The 22,876-nt window shown below is 34.3% G+C and overlaps 1 protein-coding gene and 1 long non-coding RNA gene across 2 annotated transcripts; one reads left to right on the top strand and one right to left on the bottom strand.

The window, feature by feature from the left end:
• Positions 1 to 216: 216 nt before the first annotated feature.
• On the bottom strand, positions 217 to 12,745 carry LOC102805746 (15-hydroxyprostaglandin dehydrogenase [NAD(+)]-like). Its single transcript, XM_006823190.2, has 4 exons — positions 12,604 to 12,745; positions 12,389 to 12,465; positions 11,989 to 12,141; positions 217 to 312 (listed from the first exon to the last, which is right to left on the bottom strand). The coding sequence occupies exons 1-4, from the start codon at positions 12,743 to 12,745 to the stop codon at positions 217 to 219; spliced, it is 468 nt and encodes a 155-aa protein (XP_006823253.2).
• A 7,118-nt stretch (positions 12,746 to 19,863) lies between these two features.
• Positions 19,864 to 20,738, top strand: LOC146731639 (uncharacterized). Its single transcript, XR_014927018.1, has 2 exons — positions 19,864 to 20,074; positions 20,565 to 20,738. It is a non-coding gene; the product is annotated as an uncharacterized LOC146731639 (long non-coding RNA).
• Positions 20,739 to 22,876: the final 2,138 nt, after the last annotated feature.

The raw sequence follows: 22,876 nt of genomic DNA, 5'->3' as shown, positions 1-22,876 counted from the left end.
TAGTATAGTAACAATATATTTGAAAGAAATTTACAAAAACACAATCTAACTGTATATAGTATAGTAATAGTATATTTGAAAGAAATTTAGAATATGCCTATTGTATGGCGTCATTTTTAAAAATGAAAATGCAAACATTTTTGCATTATTGAAAACACTAGACATATCGGAAAACCATTATAATATTATTGTTTTACACTTTATTGTCAATGATGACTACACCAAGTATACGTAGTGGTTTTTCTTCGCGTAGTTATTATCGGTAGTATCGTAGAGACGCTCAGAGGACCAACATTCATGATCTAAGACACTCTGGTGACAAAAAACAGCAATAACGGCCAAGAGTGTTTTAATTTTAAAGGCATACTTATTTATAGTATATAATATTGATAGTGTCATGACTATACTATTTTTTAAAACATGTTGGTTATAGTTACGGTAATGGTGGCCATTTTGTAAGTTGTTGTTATCATTCATTTATACATACGAACTAGTTATATCCCATATATATATATATATATATATATATATATATATATATATATATATATATATATATATATATATATATATATATATATATATATATATATATATATATATATATATATATATAGGAAGATAGTCAGGAAAATTTTCTGCCCTGCCGTAACACCATCAAATTGAGCTACAGTTGTACGAATAACGTGAAGCAAATAATCTGCAATCAAAACAAACAACAACTTACAGCGGCCAACACCAATACACCCAGTACCGAGATCAACAGGTTATGTAACTGCCGTAAGAAATCTGAATGCCCCTTAGACGGAAATTGTTTACAATCGGCCATGGTTTACCAAGCTAATATCAGACGGCAAGACAACAACAAGTGTGAAACATATGTGGAACTAACAGGAAATGAATTTAAAACCCGGTACAGAAACCACACTGTATCGCTACGCAACCAATCATTGAGAAACGCAACAGAGCTCAGTAAATACGCTTGGTCATTAAAAGACAAAAACATCGATTACGACATCAAATGGAGAGTGTTATCGCGTGCTGCACCATACAATACTTCAAGCAAACGTTGCAACTTATGTATTAGAGAAAAATATATTATAATTTTCCAACCACATTACTGTAGTTTAAATAAAAGAAATGAGCTTTTTTTTCCTGTAGACACAGAGCCAAATCGTTGCTATGTAACAAATAGTTTTAATATCGTAAACACACTCCATTGTTATGCAAATCTGTAGCGCTTATAACGTAGTCTGTTTCGGTGGTTTATTACCTTGCCCGTACCATCAAAGATGGAAGGGAAAGGTATATTAAGAGAAAAATTTTGTCCGGCGTTGTCGTCGTCGTCGTTGTTGTCGTCGCCGTTAATAATTGTTATTGTGTGCATAATAACTTTACTAATTCTATTCCAAACTTTATCAAACTTGGGCACCTTATTCATCAGTATAAAGTCTTCCCTGAGTTTGAACAACAGATGTTCTGTATGAAAATATCATGCAAAAATTGAGAAAATCTGATAAAATACACATCAAAGGTCACTGATCTCAGTGGAAATATGCATTGTTGTATGTGTTCAATGAAGCAAATGATTTATCTTGTAATAATATCCTTGGTAATGTATCTCAGAATCCCATACTGGGTTTCAAACCCAACTCATGGAGAGATTGCACAGTCTGATACACATTTGCAAACCTACCAATAAAATCTTTACAGAAAACAAGATGTCAGAAAATCAATATAAGCACTCCTATGAACTGGGTGCCAAACTTTGATCAAGATCTGAAGCTAATAGAAAATCTGTTTAGTCAAAAGTTATCAAATCAAAAACAATACATAAAAAATACATTAAAAGCATAACATTTCATCCACATTTTAAAAAGAAAATTATTCTAAAATATATGTATTCTGTATTTGACAAACAGTTCATTCGACAAATGAAAACTCACAGGAATATGTTTCAGCTATTAGAACAGAATGTTAGAGTTTTTATAATACTGGTTTAAAAACGCACTTCAGAGATTGCAGTATTTGAAGATGTCGTTTCTCAGGAGGCAACAGTACTGTTGACTTCTCCCTCCACTGGACACCAACTATTTAAGTTGATTTGCATACAAAGCAGAGCTTGCAATATGATAGCTATTCATAAAGGGTGTTTTTTACTTTTCATATAATACAGTAGTCACACAATGAGGCAGTTCATATTTGTCTCAGTGAATCATTCATTTTTGACAGACACCTGTACAAAATACTTGAACTAAAACCAGCTAAATTGTTCTGTTATCTTGCATGTTTTATGAATCTATTCACATCTAAATGCAGCATTTTTTTTATGCGATGAGACATTTGTTTTTATTCTAAAATAACTCAATTACTTTCAATAAAGCTGGAAATTATGTTCCTTAAAATAATTAAACAAATAAGGCACCAATGTTTTTGTAAGATATTTACATCTTTTACGGACATTCGGTAGACTGATTCCCCACTGTTGGTTCAACCCAAAAACTTGTTTGTATTCAAAATTAATTATGACAATGCATATTTATATTGAAACAAACTATGATAAAGGGAATTATATTATATAATAAAGGGCAAGGTCACCAGAGTTCAACTATGTTTTAATAAAGTCTTAACTCCTGATGAGTGAGGTACTCCATGTACCTTACGAAACAGTACTGTAGAGTGAACTTTACTCATGTAGTCGTGTCTTAATTTATCTGTCCACGTATGTATATATATATATATTTGCATGAACAAAAGAGAAGCTGTCAGTCACCAAACACATTTCTTTTCACGAAGTGTCACCTAAATTGCAAGGGAGGGGCTCCTGGCGTGATGTAAAAAAAAGGCAAAGGTGTTTTTAAAATACACCAAATGTTGATGCACCCTCGAAATGTGTGCACATATGTGGTCATCCATTCCTAACACAATTTTACAATGAAATGATATAATTATATAAAGTCAAATGGGCGAAATATAGGTAACCAGTTGATTACCGCATTCATAGACACAGTAGTGAGTGACGCCATTTTGGAATGAATTTGGGTTTTGTCGTTATAGATACAACGAAATCAGGGAATGGCTAGTCATACACAGGAAATAGACGAAGTGTAATATATTTTCATGTGGCTGTCTGTGGACCAGACACGATATAGTGTATCATGTAAATAATATATTGCTGTCATCAAAAGGTTACTATGACAACGGAACTGAAATGAATCCAACGAAATATGGTCACTGTCACACAACGTAACATTACAGTTTTACTTATTCAGTCTTCTACAAATTGTCAGACAACTACCTGGAGACAAGATATGTTATATATCATTGTTTAATTTACATATGTAATCACTCCGCCGTATGGCAGACAGTCCCCCGTGCGTACAAGCAAACTACGTGGGTGAAATGGAATAGTACGTGGCATACATTTGTAGTTTAAAGGATACGATGATTCGCGACAGTTTAATACAACAATGATTTAGTAGTTATTTAGAACCCTTGAGAGTAAACTTATTAAATCATATTATATGGTTACAAAATCAAGTACATATATTGTCGAGTTTATTGTTTTTAGTGATTCATTTATTCAGCTAGAACATCATACGTAAACTGTAGTGCCATGGCCGCATGCAATTCTAGAACGCCGCGATGAAATTATATTATAGTTAAGTCAATTATCCGGCCTAGTACTGTATCCCATCTTTTGTGCTGATATAGCATTCTATTATATGAGCATTTTATCACATCGATAGCACATACGAGTATTCGTCATAATGGTATGGCATCAGTATGCAAATATATTATAATTTGTTAAATAACAGAAAATAACACCGAATAAACGGCAAGGTAAAGACTATGTCTAATTATAGTAAACACGTACTGCGTGCGTGACTCGAACCAGCGCTCGCGTACGGCACCTAATCGCCTAGCTTCACGCCACCACACGTCTTCCCCTCGGCCACCGGGCATCCCCAAAAAAGGATGCTTAATAACCGAGCTTATTACGTGCAGAGAACATGAAACCCGTCCACGCGATCCGCGCCACACAGCGTGGCCAGAATGCGGCAAAGGCCTTCAGATCTGGCTGTAGTAGGATCGTGAAAGTAATGGTACAGCATTGTAACAGTGAATAAGTACTGAGAAATAATTTTAAACTCATAGTTGCTGTCGACATAGGAAGTAAAGTAAGCAAATAACACCGAATAAACAGCAAGGTAAAGACTATGTCTAATTATAGTAAACACGTACTGCGTGCGTGACTCGAACCAGCGCTCGCGTACGGCACCTAATCGCCTAGCTGTTGTGGCGCGGATCGCGTGGACGGGTTTCATGTTCTCTGCACGTAATAAGCTCGGTCATTAAGCATCCTTTTTTGGGGATGCCCGGTGGCCGAGGGGAAGACGTGTGGTGGCGTGAAGCTTGGCGATTAGGTGCCGTACGCGAGCGCTGGTTCGAGTCACGCACGCAGTACGTGTTTACTATAATTAGACATAGTCTTTACCTTGCCGTTTATTCGGTGTTATTTGCTTTCTATGTTAAATAACAGGTTGTTTTCGCATTTACATGGAAGTTATTTGCGAAATAAATAAATTATACAAAATGTGGCTCGTCTTCCTTTGTATACCAGTTTGACCCGTTGTCAATTGAGTCGACTCTCTGATGCAGTGTATAGCATATGAGTCCAGCTACTAAAGACCGTCGTTTTTTTTAAATCGTTTTTTTTTCAATAAAACCCATTGCATGCGTGGATGTGGGACTACCTGTAAATCTGTTTTATCACTGTTGCACATGTGAATCTTACTAAATATAAATTGACATGTTTACACCACTACAAAAGAGAGGTGAATAATCTGTATGATTTACGACGGAACCATTTCATTAAACACATTACCATTAACGCTGAAACGCATTTCCACTCGAAATGCATTTAAAAGAAATATTAAAACTTATATCTACAAATTTTAAATTTATAATGGGTTGACACAATTATAGAGCCCATTTAAAATACGTACTTTGTAAATATATGTATGACACCGAGATTTCTTACTTATCACATAATGACCTATATGTTGCTCAATTGTTCAATTGTTGTCATTTTATGGTGAAGTACAATGAGGTTATTTAATTTCAAAGGTACATGAGAATGCCACAACCATAGATATCTGTCGATACGACAGTATTCTCCGGGGATACAAAAAATCATGAGGTGACACAGATTGCACAAGAATGTTTGATATCACGTTCGAAGAGTACTAACTGCCAATGTAAAACGACGACGTGTCTCAGACAGATTAGTTCCTATGATACATAGCGAGAAAGCGACGGTATTCGTGTTCGTCGTATACAACACGTCGTTAATAAATCTAATATGACGGTGAATATGTACTGATGTGTAAGCTCTGTCATTTACATGGCAACACAGTTTGGACATGAAATCTATTTGATTTGTTTCGCTGATCAACGTCATTTCAGAGAGACATCTTCGTAACACTTAACATACTCCCGTTTTCTGTTGCTTTGTTTAATTTTACTATGACTAAAGAACAGTTGACACTACAACGGAATACAGCCGGAGCATCGACCGACGCGCAGTCTGAATGCATAGTTTGCAGTATCCTCGTAATAACCTTATTATTATACATCTTTTCCTCCCAGGGATACATCATGGGAATGCCGAAATCCAAAACATTTAGAACAGATTTAACGAACTTCTTTGTTTGGAGTTCGGTCAAACCCTCGGGCAGCCATGTCTGTTTTTTTATTATAACGCGCGTATATTCCATATTTGGAATTCGCGTAGGATGAAAATAGATTGTGCAATACCGCAAAATTACAGCACGTTGTAACAATTTATTACTCGGTTGAAACATTTTGAGGTCAACATTTTAAGTCAACATTTTGAGGTGCGTGTCAACTTCGCCAATGGTATTTATACAGTTATAAATACAAATGTATATTTAAAAAAAATATAATTTACACACTTTACAAAAACCAGTAAATGGTTGTATTTTTTATATCGATTTACTCTCTTCGTTAATTAACAAATGCATCACTGAACGGTTGCTATGCAACAGCAGCGATCTCGATAATGATTAATAAGTTATAGTTAACACAGGTAGGATATTACAAGCTGACTGAAGCAAAGGAAATGTTACGAAACGTTTTGAATAAAACGATTATGAAGAGCATAAATCTAATCAATGTGATGGATAACACAAATGTTATCAAACTTTACTGTGTTTTTTGTCTCATATTTTTGGTGTAAAATGGAACGCTTTTTTCATAGATTTTCTTTTGTGTTTTTCTTTTCATGTCCATTATTGTGACATCATATAACGTCGTTTTACGCAATATAAATAAAAAATAGACTACACATTCTCCCATACGTCATAGTTTGGAGATAATCAGCGTAGATGTATCATCAAAGCACTTTGCCAAAAATTCCACAATTTGGGAGAAACATATCACTAACATCTAATATTCTAATTCAATTCAATTGTTCAGGACAAAGCTCTCACTTACAAATATAAAACAAAATGGTTATCTGAAACACAAAGTGAAAAAAAACTAATGTATAACTTGTTTTAGCGTTTCTGTTAATATCTTGAATAACAACGACGTCCCTTCCTACAGCTACGGATATACAACAACTGTACAATGCATGTGTATTCCACTGTGAACATTCAACTCTAGGCATCTGAACAATGGTTGAGACGTCACTGGAAAATACAATTAATGTAATCGTTATGAAACACGAAAGGGACATATACGTGGTAGTATTAAGCACGCGGAAATGAAGGTAATTTTTCATACTTTGTAAATAACCATAAAATAATATGATTTAACATCACGTGTGAATGTTGTTTTTGCGATTCCATTACGAATTATGTTCGCACGTGAGCATACTATATCTATCAATCAGTGTACGTTACGTAAATTTTAATTATATATTTTCTAGCACGTGTTATTTTCACGTTTCCCAGAATGCAACTCTAAAATATATGTATGCTTAACAAGAAGTCCGTCATTATGAATATTTACGTACTCGATTGACAGCTATTCCTTGCAGATTTAAGGTTGTGGAATAATGGTTGTCAAGTGTATTATGTAAACAAGGTCTTCAAACGGTCAGTTTTCTTTGGGGGAAGTGTGTCGAGTTTTCATGTTCCGACGTTTCTTTCGTTTTTATGGAGGAAATTACAATATTTTTACCAAGTAAAATCATATTTAGTAAAAGTATTGCTCAGATATGAGTGGATATATACGCTTTATAGATATATGTATATATTTCATTCAGCTGTGTTCAGTTATAATTCATAATATAACAAATCATGTTCTGTCTTTGGCATTCGCGTGTCATCGGTAGTAACGAAAATTATTATTGGTGTGCCTATAAAATACATTCCGTTATGAAATATTCTTAATATATTTCTAAATTGAAAATTTGTTGTTTTCAGGTATTTTTTCCGGAAAAACAATATCATTTACATTGTCGAAATCGGGAAATCATTATCATAGTATTAAAGAAAAAATGGCCAGGAACCATTGCAATATTAAACTTAATAATGTGTTCACACTACTTGAATTTTCGTGTCAGTGAATATGGGATGTTTCTAATTACTCCTTTTACCTACTCCACTAGTATTCGAATCGAAGTCGTTATTTTCCCTAATTTGAACAAACGTAAAGAAAAACAGGAATATCCAATTTTATTTCATACACATGACGCACCTCTTCCATTAGTTCAATTGTAATTCAAGTGCGGTACAACTGCTATGGTTAAACATAAAAAAATATGTATCAAAAACCCTGCATATCTCTTCAACAAGAGACATGCATTCGAAGTTTAATGGCCGACGGTCATCGCGCTGCGCGTGTGCAACATTTATGTTCATAAACAGTGATTTTCCCACAATCCAATGCGCTCTTCTAATGAAATCACAAGTAAAAGGTTTGACCTGGGCGCGACTTGAACTAATTACCGCCGGTGTCTCTTTCGATACCTTTCAATCACCTAAAAATACTCCATTAAAGCGTGGTAATGTCTCAGTGTGTACTCGTTGCAACAGTCAAAGTTGCCATCTTTGTCTATATGAGACATTTTAATCCCAGTTTACATGCGTATCTCATGTAGCGTATAAAACGCACGTAAAATGCATCGTTCACTGTATGCACTCTGAACGCGCTACATGAATACTGCCGCGCTTTTATGTTGAATAACAGAAACATGTTTGCTGAACCCTTTAAATTATCATCGACACCACAGTGAACCGTTGTCTATGACTGCGAAGATGTATCTAGGTGAACTTCAGCGACTTTGTGACTGGCAACGATAGAAATATGACTTATTAAAAATACTGTTTATGGCTTGCCAATCAACTACTAACACGCTTACTGGAGAACTATTAAATACAGACAGAACACAAACTAAGGCAAATGTGTGCAATGGTGTATTTTATAGCGTGGAGCTGTCGTTCTTGCTGTTAGAGAGGGTGACATACAAATTTGAACATTTGTATTATTATACCGAATAAATCTAAAAACATAAATCATGGCAAACTTCTAGTTCACGCTTGTACAGCTGAAAGCATGTATGAACACAAATAAAGTTGAAAGAGTTCAAGAGCAGTGATTGAATTCTACCGCCTTTTTACTTTCACGGTTGTATTCATAAACATAATTCCAGCAGCTTCAGCCTGACGAAGAATTGATGTGTGCAGCTATACGCTACACTGCGTTCCAGTTTGCATTAGAACACTGAAACAAGCTGCACACTGAGCTGTACACTGCTTGAGTATAGGTTTCTGTCAACACTATTCTCTTTCAACAAATACACTGTACATAATATGTAATATAGAGCCAAAACCCGCAAAATACGTAACAAAATCAAACAAACTGCCGTCACAAGGCAAAGCCCATGACTCTCAGATTTTTGTATGTAGACGAACTGCGCAATCGCAGATCGAATGACTCAAAGCGCGTAGCTGAGCGCGCTGGCAAAACGCGCGGCAAGCGCGACTAAAAAGGCTCTTTTAAAAAAATTAAACAGATCTAATAGTGAACATCCAGTGATGCCTTAGATTAATGAAACATTACAATTCACCAAGCTCAAAACACAATGTGACAGGACCTATAACTTGAACCCATGGGGCTTACAGTCTAGCCATAGCTTCATTTCTGCAATATCCCATTTCCAGCTAGTAAATCACATCTAGTATAATTTACTGTTTAGAGACGGGCGGGCCCAACATATCAGATTCTTTTGTCATCTTATGCCGCGAAGCGGGAACTGATTTAAATTAGCCTGAAACAAGGATCCAAAGCTTTCTAATTGTATCAACATTTAAAAAAAAACATTCTCCTAAATTCCCTTTTTTATTGTCATCATGAAATGCACATGTTTTTCCCTGATGGCTGTCACTTTCATCATAAAAACAATAACTTTCACAATAAAAAGGAACTCTGGTTCTGCTCTATGTCATATTGAGCTCATCATTGGTTGTTTGATGCGTCAATATGATCGTTATTGTTCAAGGTCATTGATTATCCAAAACACTCAGATACATAGCTAATCACCAACAAAGTTTATTAGATAACGAAAACGTGAAAACTGGTACTCACATATATATTATATTCCATATATGCATGAATAAATAGATTAAGAACATTTAACATTGTTTAATTTGAACAAAGTAGTATTACTATATCGATGTTAGGTTGTTGATCATCATTTCAGATAAAAGTATTTTTGTGTCGTTCTCGTGACTCAAAACGATCGGTTTTTCGAGTACAGAAAAAATGGGGGCATTGTGTGTATTGATTGATAGCAATATATGTGTTGATCCCTTTCCACTTCCACGGTACGCGGTGTTACGTTGCAATTTAACTTTTCATATACAACATTTGCAGACGACACGGTTCTATACCATCCCTCGTATGGTAATGAGGACGAGATATTATTAAACATTTAATTTACACTGATGATATATCACATCGATGGGAAGTGAATCGCATGTTTCTAAGTCGGTTTTAAGATTTTCGGTTGAAAAGTTTCTAAGTTTGTCAACGTACACCTTATTAAGCTCTGTTCCACTATTTGTTCGCATATGCGACATTGCGACATATAAATCATTATCGTCTAATGAAATCATATGAAATGTTGGCATCACCGACTCGTTATTATTTAACAGTTGTAAATTTACAACACGTAGAGAAAGTTCAGAATGTTTAAGATTAAACATATGTAATGACATATATTCAGCGATTTTTTTCTTTTTTTTGGAAAGATGACCGAAGCCCTGAAAAAACTGGTCAATACCGATAACAAATGTTATCTGTGAATTTTTAGAATGTGTCCAATAAAGATGCAACAGATTTCTACTGATTGTGTACACCTCCAGTTATGGTGTATGGTACACATTTGCACACTGATACAAGCACATTGTTTTGTTCAAAGTTTGAATAAAATCCAGTTATATTCAGATTCTGGTATGGCAGAAATGCTTCATTTCGTTGAATTGTTAGCACTAAAATGGCCGCTATTCCACCATCTTGATTTGAATCGTGAAATGGTAAAGATATATACATATATGTGATCTATCTAGTCAAGTAATAAAAACTACAAGTCCCCGTTGTTGGATCGTCGGTACTTATTTACAAGAATAAATTATCTTTTTGTCTTAGAATTTGACGGTAGTACATCACCAATAAAACTTGTTATATGTTTATTACGGTGTTTATCTAAATAAATAAATATTGGTTATGTAATACTAAAAAGTATATGTTGTACCTTTAACAGTACAATTGTGATTAATTGTATAATCTTTTTAGAATGATATAACATGAATCTACAATATACGATATATAACAAGATTTTAGCGACAAAAATATTTTTGAAGAGCAAATTGTTTTGTGCTATATAATGAAAACAAAGTTTCAGGTTAGTGTGCTAAGTTATAGGTCTGATAGATAATAATTATCAAAGCTTGTAGTCAAGACATTCTGATTTCATATCGATGCCACAGTTATCTAATCGATTTGAGATTAACCATGTTGTTTCTCTATACTGGACTACTTCGAACAGCCATCTTTGATTAACATCAAAATTGACTATGAGCATGTCCTTTCCATAAGTGATTTAACCAATCGACTTGAAATTGTGAATGCAGAGTCAAAACAGATAAAATAATTTTGATCAGTCTTAGAAAATTTGCATTGGTGCTTTAACCATGGGTATGTAGTGTCCATGGCTAAACCTTAAAAAGTAAATTTGATTTTTGGCAAGCATTTGTAATTTTTGTTTTTCATCAATGCTTTAACTAATCGGATTGAAATTATGCGGTAACTAAAGCCTTTCACAAGAAAAATAAAATAATATTGATCAGTCAGCTGGTGTGGCTGTCATCTCAGATTTTGTATAGAACATGTTTCTTATTGCCGTTTTTTCCTGAAGCTGTTTTTGAACACAATATTGCACTTTCTGTGCTTATTGACCCTGATTTGATTTAATGCCGCTAACATTAAAAATGTTGATTGTTCAACTAGCTTGGCAGGCAAATAGGATTGAAATTAATTCGTGAAGTTGCTATTTCGAAATCTTTCTAAAGATCTGTTGTTGCCGAAATATTGATATATAGGCTGGCCTTTTCCTGTCGTATAGCGCCAAGTTGGAATACAAATTTGCAAAAATTTGATTTCCTATCTCCGAACATACAAACACAAGATTCGAACTCACGATCACAGCAAATCACCTTCCTAATGTAAGACTCGCACTTCGCTATACCACAATCACAGATCCAAAAATATCGGCTGCAAATAACGTCTTAATGTATTAATATTTTGTCTAACTTACTGAATAGTATTACTTTATTTAACTTTAATAGGTTTAAACGCTTGGATAAGCTTTTTGAATTTTGTAGTTACTTCTTTTTTCCGCAGTCATGGTGTCTAAAAAGAATGCTCACTTTATTATAAACAATGTACATTACTTACTTTAGCATTAACTGCCCTGCCTGCTATATCTTGTTTCAATTCTTTTGTGTATTTCACCCCTTTCTCCAAGGCAATTGAAATCAGTGTTGTGTCCACAGTATTCGGACATTTAGCAACAACACGAACTCCATTTCTTACCATGTCTGGCTCTAACTGCAAAGTGTAAATATGTGCTATTCTGTCAATGTAGGAAATGGCGGAAGACAGTTTCCAGAGATAATATTGTAAACATTTGTTCTTTTTCCACCGAAATGTGACTACATGACTACATTTAACATGCACATCATACCACAATAACCATACACTTGTATGCGATCACATATACATAATAAGAATGGGCAAAGTGGCCTTGTTCTAATTCTTCCGAGTGTGTAATTTCCATAGATTATGTCAAACTCACCGCTACACTTCGTGTGAATCCAATAACTCCATGCTTGCTTGCGACATATACAGCGGCTAAATTGTGCGGACGCAAACCTAAAGAGAACAAAAATATAATTTACACACTAGTGTAATTCAACTGTATATTAATTCAAATTAGTGAATATAAGATGTATATTATTGTATTACTGTTTATGCATGTGTACGATTTGGAAACACTTTGTTACAACTCACCAGATATTGACCCGGCATTGACTACAACGCCTCCTTTTCCGCCATTTTGTGTTCCCATGTATTTCACGGCAAGGTATGTACCTTCTATGATAGCAGTCTGAAATAATACATTGCTTTTTAACTGAATGGTTCTATACTTCATCTATATAGCATATTTCATCACAAAACTTGACAGTGTGACATGTACAATGTGCTGTGCCATGTTTGATATAGGCCCCATGTGACATGCGCAATATGTGTGAAAAAAAGATTATTGACATAATATTTAAAAGCACTGCACAACGACTTCGGCTCTTTGAAATCTGTAATGAATTTGCAGCAACATATAAATAACAGCAAAGCCAAACGATACTAACTATACTAAGTCCAAGAACACGCAAATATAAAAAATAAGCACGTACACCACAGTACATTGTTCAATCAATAAGAAGAAGGTATGTATACATGTTACACATACTATGTCTACATGGGTGAATATTCATATATAGCTCATTATCTAAAATTGTATTCTAATGATATATATCCATCTGAACTTAGAGATTATGGAAATCACATAATCCTCTCGTTTTTCTTTGTACTAGTACGTGCCTTAAACAAATTTGACTTCATTTTTGGATTTATATACACTAAATGTGCTTTTTTAGAGTATGACTTTTAAAAAAGGACTTTTATGTTATCAATTTGCATTTGCTAAGAGCATTTGTTCTCATAAATATGACTGGTTTACTGTGTTAAGAAGAAAAGGCTGTATTGGCTGATCTGACAGACCATTGTTCAATGGGCAATCTGTTGTCGGTCATTGGCTTTTGTCTTAGATCATAAAGTTTGTTATTTATCACATCTTGTTTAAATGGCCAACCTACTATAATTTAGGTAAGCAAATTGTACTGTTGACCAGTAGCATCTCGACTTGTTTTTAAGAGGCGCCTCTGTCCGATGCGCTATACAATAGATTTAACGCTAAAATAAAATAGGTTTTCCTAATATACACACATCATGTCGTATATTATGGAGACCAGAGATGTACACAAATTACATTGCCTTAAGTAGTCATGATCAGCAGGTAAAATTCAACAGCTATCTCATTTCATCTTAGAGTCACTTTAATTTATCACAAAACTAGCTCCAGTATAGAATGGTGTATGGTAATGATGATAGCTCACTACGGCCTTGTTACGAACATTTCTATAATATAGTCTGGCTATGAGGATTTCTATATAATGTCGAGCCCGCGACAATACAGAGAAATTTGTCAACTGTGTAATCCGCTATGCCATCAAATATTCGAATACGGAGTATTCAAATCAGACCACCGACTTTCCAAGCAATTTATGTACACACAGTTTATTAAACTTTACTATACATAGTTTGTTATGAGTTATCAATTATTTATATTCACCCTTATTCTCCAATCGCGTAATACTTGTATAAATTATTGATTTCGTATATCCTGAGCCATAGAAATTTACATGAAAAACCTGTCAGTGCAGTCATGAATAGCGAAGGGATACTCCTACTACTTGATCTCTGTCAAAAATAAATACAATTATATTGCTATTTTAGCAAAAGATTACAATGCTAGATATGAAAATACTGATACTAATTTACCTTGTAGCGAATATGTGGTACTTATGCCTGCAGCGTTTATGCATAGATTTAATCCAAAATAACTTCCCTGAACATTTCATTCCCATCTGATAGACGAAAATGGCATTTGTAAGTATTTTCTGAATTTCTCAATATATTTAACACATATTTTGTGTTTAATTGAATGTATATTATAATATATAATATGACCAGGTGTTATTGATATATCGTGCATTGCCACTTCCCATTCCCTTTCAAGTTAGGTATGTCGAATAGTAAAAAAAACATTCATGAAGAACAATCTTCACATATAAATCAATAATTCATGTATGTAAATGTGTTGAAATGGGCGTAGTGCGAGTGGTTAGTGCTAGTAGCACTAATCCGAAAAAGTACTAGATCTAGTGGTAAAAATGGCACTAGATCTAGTGCAAAAATGGCACTAGATCTAGTGCTAAAATGTGCACAGTGCGAGTGGCATTGTTATCGCATTGTCAATGACGTCGAATAATAGGAGGGGCATCAACAACCACTTCATATGCAAACTACGAACAGTATAAAACATCGGCAATATCTGTGAGATGTCCATAATATTACTTTCTTTATATAATACCGGATTCTGCTGTAAATTCGCTCATCAGAAAAATCGTCCTGGGGATTTCACGGCTGGTGGGCGCTTATTTGGGGTTCAAAATTTCAAAAAATAATCATCAAATATTTTTGGGGGACTTATTTTCATTGAAGTATCCAACTACGCAGACTTTCAACGCCGTTAGTTGGGCCACCCAAGACGAAAGAAACTATTGCAGAATTAACAATAATTAATAATTCTTGCTGAATTAAAAAGTAGACTGCCTGAAATGTCATTACAGTGTCGCCCAGTGTCATTTTTCAAATACATTTGTTTTTATTTTATTGGTAACGAAAGAATATTGTAAACGAAGTTTCATATAAAAACAAACACAACTGCATTGCGTAGCAAACGATCACAGTTGCGTAATCCGATCATGCTGCGTTTGACAATTGTTGATTATTACTCAGTAGTGATTATAATAACGCACAAAAAATAAATTCGTTGAATTGTTATGAAATTCAAATAAAATTCAACTTAGTTTCATCGTAAGCAAATGATTCCGATCGCATATAAACGCTCGATGCTGTATGGTATCCGCCATGTTTCTCTTGCATGAGTTGAGGTCAAATCGCTAATTAACCAATCAAAATGCTGAATGATGCCAACGTGTTCAAATCACCATAGCTCATTTAAATATGTTAATGTTATTGAACGCAACGCGGAAGAGATTTACCGATGTTGTAGTGCGATCTTTTTGGCTTGGATTTTGATAGGGAAATGGCATGATTTTTTTTTTTTCAAATCTAAAAATAGTTGTTTTCAAAAGATGAACTGAGCATTAGAAGAATAATTTAACATTGTTTACAGTGATAACAGCTCTTTGTCCAAACGAAGCTTACCCATTCACACTAGTCACAATAAACACGCTCTTGAATAAAGCTGTGAAGGTTACGCATTTCACAACCGGAAATTCAACAGACGAACTTGTTACTTCACAGATTTTACATGTTTTAATTATTAGCAACTGTAACAAGAACAAGATTTCGAGAGTCTACAGCAAAAAATCCTAAGGACTCCTAACAAATATCATTGCAGAGAAAGTGTCTAGACATATATTATATGGTCACGTTAAAAAATCGGCGAGGTTATATCATATTCCGCTAACTGGTTACTTGTGTAAGCAATCGCAAACTATCATCGACATCAAAGATGAGCTAGACAATGTCCATATCAGGATTAACTTGGGTTGAAACAAAAAGAAATAAGCCAGGCTTAAATGGTCACTTGAGATGCGTTGTGGACCCTTCCGTTAGTACCTCCATGCTCCGAATGCTTGAGATTAGCGTAATCCATTGTAAAAAGGGGCTAAGAGCTAACGAGACCAATGTTTGTGAACGAATATTGACAAACGATCACAGGGTAAAGCTAAAACAATAGCGTCGTGGCTTTTTCCAGTTAGTACCGCAATGGTTACAATGTAACAACAGAATTGCGTGAATCCACTTTTACCATTGGTTGATTATGTCCGCAAAGGTCAATGTCATGACAACCAGACAACGGTTCATTTTCTGTCTAGTTCCTAGCGGTACTGAGCAACACATGTCCATTCACAGGTCGCCGTACACACAAAACCCGCCAAGCTTTACAGGGACCCGGGACTTAGACTACCAGTATACACATTTTTTATTTAGTTCATATATGCCATCATAATTTCATTTACGAAGATCTATTTTCATTGAGTGTGGCGCCGACCAGAAATAAAACGGCACGTCAGCGATTTAAAAAAAAATCAACGCTGAATTCCACCATTTACATACAAGTTACAAGTTTACATACGCCGAAGTTGAAAACACAAACTTCCACACAATACCATTTCATACAGTGTATCTATTCACAATTTGTAAAAATTGCGAAGTTCGACCTGCAGTTTCACTGACCATGGAGCTAGTTTCCCGGCCGATCGCGTTGTTTCAAAGGTCTATTAGTTACGATACACGTGGACAATGACATTCATGTACATACTCAGTTTTCCCACTGTAGCACATTTCCAATAAATGAAAGATACAACAACTTTACGTAAATATTAATTTATTTTCAGACAATTACGGGATGTCTCGACGTCGTTGACAACGCGATATCAATGCCACTCGCACTATGTACATTTTAGTACTAGATCTAGTGCCATTTTAGCACTAGATCTAGTGCCATTTTAGTACTAGATCTAGTGCCATTTTAGCACTAGATCTAGTACTTTTTCGGATTAGTGCTACTAGCACTAACCACTCGCACTATGTCCATTTCGACACATTTACATACCTCAATAATTGTATTAAATGAGAAAATAAAGAAAGGTTAGTGTGAAACGAAAAAAATTGTCAAATACGGACAGGTTTCGATAAAAACAATAGAAACCCAACCTGTAAATTACATATATTTGTGTACACTTGCTGTGCTAATGCATCTGAAATTTCTACGAAACGATCAAAATTATGCCCCAAACAATTATTATATTAACAACTGACGCGTTTAATACGTAAAACCTCATGTACAAAAAAAGTTATCGATATTATAATGTTATATACAAAAATCATCTGAATTGTTCAGTACACAACCGATCAGTATATACCAACATTAGAAATAAAACACAATATGACCCAGCACGACCTAAGGTAAAGCAAGTTAGTTGACCATTATTAATCCAGTTATGAAGAACTTAAATCGCAAGGATTTACTTACTTAAAAATAAAATGAAAATGGGTGTTTAAAACAAAAATTAACTTTAAAACTTGAATTTGAAAAGGAGACATGTATTCTAGAGACGAAACTAGTTACAGGAACTGAATAGATTAAAAAAATAAAAACAAAAATGCATTTTCAAAATGTAAATGATTTTTAAAAATGGTGTTATAAAATGTCACCTTTCATCTGCATTTTGTTCTTGCGTCTAATAATTTAACACGTTCTTTATATTGGTTAAAGAATAGTCACACTACAAGATCTTCAATCTTCTTTTAATTAACAACAATTGACATTTTAACTTGACAATTGCTTGTAACACATATCCTTATTTTATTCACTGTATTTGACTTAATTTTTTTTCTATGGCTAGAACCACTATGCAACCAACAAGTTTTTCTACTTTAAAATTTATCCTGTCAGCCCATTAAGGTAGAGATGCAGGTTGGGAGACTATATTTCTAATTGCCTCTAATTACTGTAATTACATGAGTAAAATATACTTTTTACCAATCAAGTTATATATCATTTGACAGAGTTTTATTTAAACTTTTGAGTTTTATGGTTTACAATAATGTACTATGATACCATATTAAATGGTGTTGATTTTGGGTTATAATCATGCATTTTAGGTGAAAGTGCACTTAAAACTATTTAACATTTGAATGCATACCCTGATTTTAATTTAAGAACACTTATTTAAAACTCCTGTTTACTAGGAACATAATGGCTTATTTATTAGTGTTTCCATTGGAAAGTTTTTACACAGTGCTCTTTGAAACATTCACATTTTATAAATCGTTCACAGTTAACAGAGCCGCTAATTGGCAGCTCTATTGTTTCTGTTCCAGTGAAGACAGTGAAACCATACAAAGCCATTTACTTAGGATAGACCTGAATAATGACCCCTGAAAATTACATTGAAAACAAATGAACCGTCTAGAAGTTAAATAGTTTTAAAGTTGAAATTTTGAGTAAAAAATGAAACTGAGATAATTGCCATTTTGTAAAAAAAAGTTTTAAAACGAATCATTCGCTTCATATGTGTAACAGAAACTCATAGAAATACACCATACACCGAAATTTGCTGATGTCAAATCGTCAGGTAAAAAAAATTAAATAAAAATATTTACAATTCGAGGGAAACGGACGAAAAATCGTCCGTGAAGTCTCAACCTTGCGTGAAAACTGTCATGGCGTTGTGTTATCAATTCCACTGAGGGAGGGACACAATAGATTACGTAAAGCCGATGACATATTCATACAGTTATATAAACATAGCGATTGCCATTGGGTGGGTTGAGTCTAAATTTACCTTTTCTCAAATCTTTAAAAAGACGCAGTTTTCGTGGACCGTGCGAAGTTAGATGACCAGGTTGAAATGGGCCCTAATATTTTACTACACAACGGCTATTCGCAGTTTTTACTACTCAATCACCCAAACGCCGGTGAAACAAATTCGAAATAAAGTCACATTAGAAAGAGAACTATTGTAAATCGATGCAGGTTTCATTCAACTACAGACGAGACAGGTCGATGCAAATTAAACGAACCGTGACCGGGAAATACCTAATTCATAAAGTTCCTTAGTACCAGAGGTCGCCGATCACGACTATACAACGTAGTTTGCGACATCGCTACCGGTGCATGCTAGCTGACAAGGGGGTTCCCGATTAAGGTAACCAAGATGGCATCGCACAGTGCATGATTTTCCGCGGTGTTTAAAAACAGCATCTCATTACCGATTTTTCGGTAATTTCCAGGGTGTTTTTTTTTTATTTTTAATTAACCAAGCCTTTTATGTTTGTATATTTTAACACTGAAAAGTTAGTTAGCGATGACAGCAACAACTGTGCTGTTTGTCAATTGCATCACAATTCTATCAGCACGATAATCATTACAGCGAAATGAAAATGTTTACTTCAGTGTTAAAATGCCGTTGGAGTAAAAATTTGTGGAAACATTTTTTAGTTTCGCCCACAATGCAAAAAAGCTTGAAATACATGCACCAAGAAAACAAAAGAAATTGTGGCCTTGTTTTGCGCGAAAATTAAATCGCCCTATCGACGCTACCTTCTACCTAAAAATAAATGAAAAATCAATTTATTTAAGGGTGAAAAAGTTTACTTATCAGTTACAAGTGTATGTTTATGTATGTATATTCCGCTTGTATGCTGGAAGCATCTACGTCTTGTCTGTTTTTGTAGTTTGCTAGTTGATCGCGCTTGAGGTAAGTCAATCTGATTAAAATCTGATGTAGTGTACGGGCTTTAATTATTTTGGCTATAAACTTATTTTAATTTTATTTTTTATTACTTATGTTATTAATGCCCTTTTATCTCATTATTTTACTTTGATTTTGATTTTGTGATTTTTTTTTAATTCCGCCCTACCTACATCTGATCCGACGCCTATGTAACGAGATTTCAACGAGACCCACTATCGACGATTTTAGTCAACGAATCACATACCTCCTTTTATAGCGCACATGATGACGTCACCGGGTGGCAAACACACTCAAATAAAATAGCGAATTATACCGACGTTAGCGACCGTGAATAACACGACTTTTCGGTAAGTTTATCATTGTCAAATGCAACGAAAGTCATTTTTATGTTAATATTGTGGCTCGAATGGTTCGACTTTAGATCGTTATTCCGCATAGTTATTCTGGGAGTGTTGATTTTGTTTACACCGGTTCGACAGAACACCAGTGTCTTTTTCCAGTCGCCTGCCCTGGAGACGGGTGATGTTTTGTTGACGATCGGGCCAAAATCGTCTACGGTATTGAAGCTGTAAATATTCATCAAATTGTATCAACATTTTGTACATTATACAATAACTCTTTATTAAAGTAATTGAGCTGATTTGGACTGGAATAAAATATTTTTTATTTGGAACACATCGCAATTGATCAGGAAATATTTGTTTGCTCCAATTTTCTGCGTCGATGCCGTGGGCCGGTGACCGTTATACAATTTAAAATCAGTTTGCATTGTTTACTTTAGCTGTTTACAGTGTTCTAATCATTACGATTTACTTATTTTTGTTGCTTCCATTCTAGATACTTATGCTCAGTGATGTAAAATTGAAGCGATGACTGAATGAACGAACCTTGGCTGGCGAAGATGTATCTGGAAGTGTACACATTTGTTGGAAGTGAAAAAAATATTCAATGTAATGAGAAAAATTGTAAAATGCTGTGGAATTTCTTTTGCAAATAAAAATATACTAGCAATTTTCTATTAATGGTTTATTCAAGTGGGCAAAATATAATGTACAGAAAGAAAGCCCGTATACACTGAAAAGTAAGCAACCGACAGCCTGTATAAAAGGGGGGCTGTGATTGGCTGTTACTTACGCGAGACTTGAACGGGACTTACATAGGCGTCGGATCAGATGTAGGTAGGGCGGAATTAAAAAAAAATCTCAAAATCAAAGTAAAATAATAAAATAAAAGGGCATTAATAACAAATATAATAAAAAATAAAATTAAAATAAGTTTATAGTCAAAATAATTAAAGCCCCTACACTACATCAGATTTTAGTCAGATTGGAGGTAAGTAAACAGAGAGCCAGTACAGGAAGTCGCACACCGGCTGCTCCGTAACTGAGGCCAGCAATCATTTGCATATAACATCAAAAGTGACTTGTCAATCAAAGAGCAACGCAAACAAACTTTCGGGACTTTTAATCACATACGAGTGCCTCGGTTCCCTATATTTTAAAACTGATTTTTGAGTATGTTCCCACAATGACAATGCTCCGAAATTTAAACTCTATCTAGCCAAGACTGTCTGGGTAAGAAAAAGCTAAAAAAGCCCACGAACCTGCATCTCTACCTTAACTTAATCGGACAATGGCTACCACATCACCTGATGCCACCCACTTCAATGTTTGCAACCCACACACTTCAAGCTGAATAAATTTTAATTGCCATGACTAGCTGTAAATTAATAACTAAAAGGGATGGTTCTTAGCACAGATTTCCATGTCAAGCATAGTTAAATGTCGGAAAAATTATTGCCAGTGTTTATTTAAAAATTTTCAAAGACAGAAAACAGTGTGAGCGGAAATGTTTTGTGAACATTTGAAACGTCGATTTCCACAAAATGGAATTTTCAAGCAGAACACACATTAGTACGTTTATGAAACTTCAGCAAACATGAAATTTATTATATTTTACAATAACTCCATGAACCTTGACACGAACATATTTTGTAGCATTGTGCATTTCATTGATAAGCTTTATTTCAAAAGAATAATATAAAAATATTTAACTCGTTATTTATTCGAAGAGTCACAACATAATTGCAGTTTTGTCTAAGTTCACAACAAGATTTAAGCTTTTTTGATGACTTTTAAAGGGTAATAATCTATAGTGTTGTATGTCAAGAAAAACAAAACTTTGTTCAGAAGATTATCAAGTCTCGGTTAGTACTTCATACGTAGCTACGTAACATACTGACAAACATATATTTATTTTGGTCAGGAGTTTAAACCCTATGTTGCATGTATATAGGTTTGTGCCTTTAATTTGTATTCATACATCCACCTGTGTAATGTATCATTCAAACTAGTATAAGATATATAGAAATGCAGCCTTTTGTAATTTCATCAAACTTTATTTTTATTTTTCACAAGAAATGTTGTTATTCTCATTTGATGAAAACTGTGTTTTTGAAAACATGAATGTATATTTGGCTGGAGAATATAATCACATGGTCATTCAAAATGAAATATTTATAATATATAAAATACTTTGGAGCATTTATCCGGATGGATATGTTGCTATTGTCACTAAGTACTACAAGAAGTTAATATATTATTTGTAAATTAAAACATAATATAAACACGTCGTGATCTGAAACATTATTCAATCGATATTTTGAGAGCATAAGTCTTCAGGATCTTCACCAGTTTCGTTGTTCCATTCACACTTCCGTCTTCAATAAGGCGTACGACTGTCGATGTGACATCACTTAACCTAAAAAGATAAGGTTTTGCTAATAATAATATGATAATCTGTGTAGAATAACTTGATAACATGAATAGGTTTTGTTTCGTGTGAGCCTTTAACATCACCAGGTTATCACCGAATCACATGCAAGATTCTCTGATTGGTGGGCGAAGATGAACTATATTACAAAATCCTGTAAAGGATTTTCTGTCAGTCTTGGATGAACACCAACATGTTTTTTTTTTCGATTTTTTAAGATGGACATGGAACATTAGCACCAATGGTATAACTACAACAGCAATGCATGACGGGATTTAGTGTGGTGACAACACATAATAAATGTAGGTGATAAACGATATTTAGATATGATAGTTATTTGAAATTAAAAAGGTTTTCAAAAACTTGTTAACAGTACT

The sequence above is a fragment of the Saccoglossus kowalevskii genome, chromosome 18 (assembly GCF_978046115.1).
Source record: "Saccoglossus kowalevskii chromosome 18, keSacKowa6.1, whole genome shotgun sequence".
NCBI classification, from domain to species: Eukaryota; Metazoa; Hemichordata; class Enteropneusta; family Harrimaniidae; genus Saccoglossus; species Saccoglossus kowalevskii.
The sequence above is the reverse complement of the archived record's forward strand: the minus strand, read 5'-3'. Positions and strand labels throughout refer to the sequence as shown.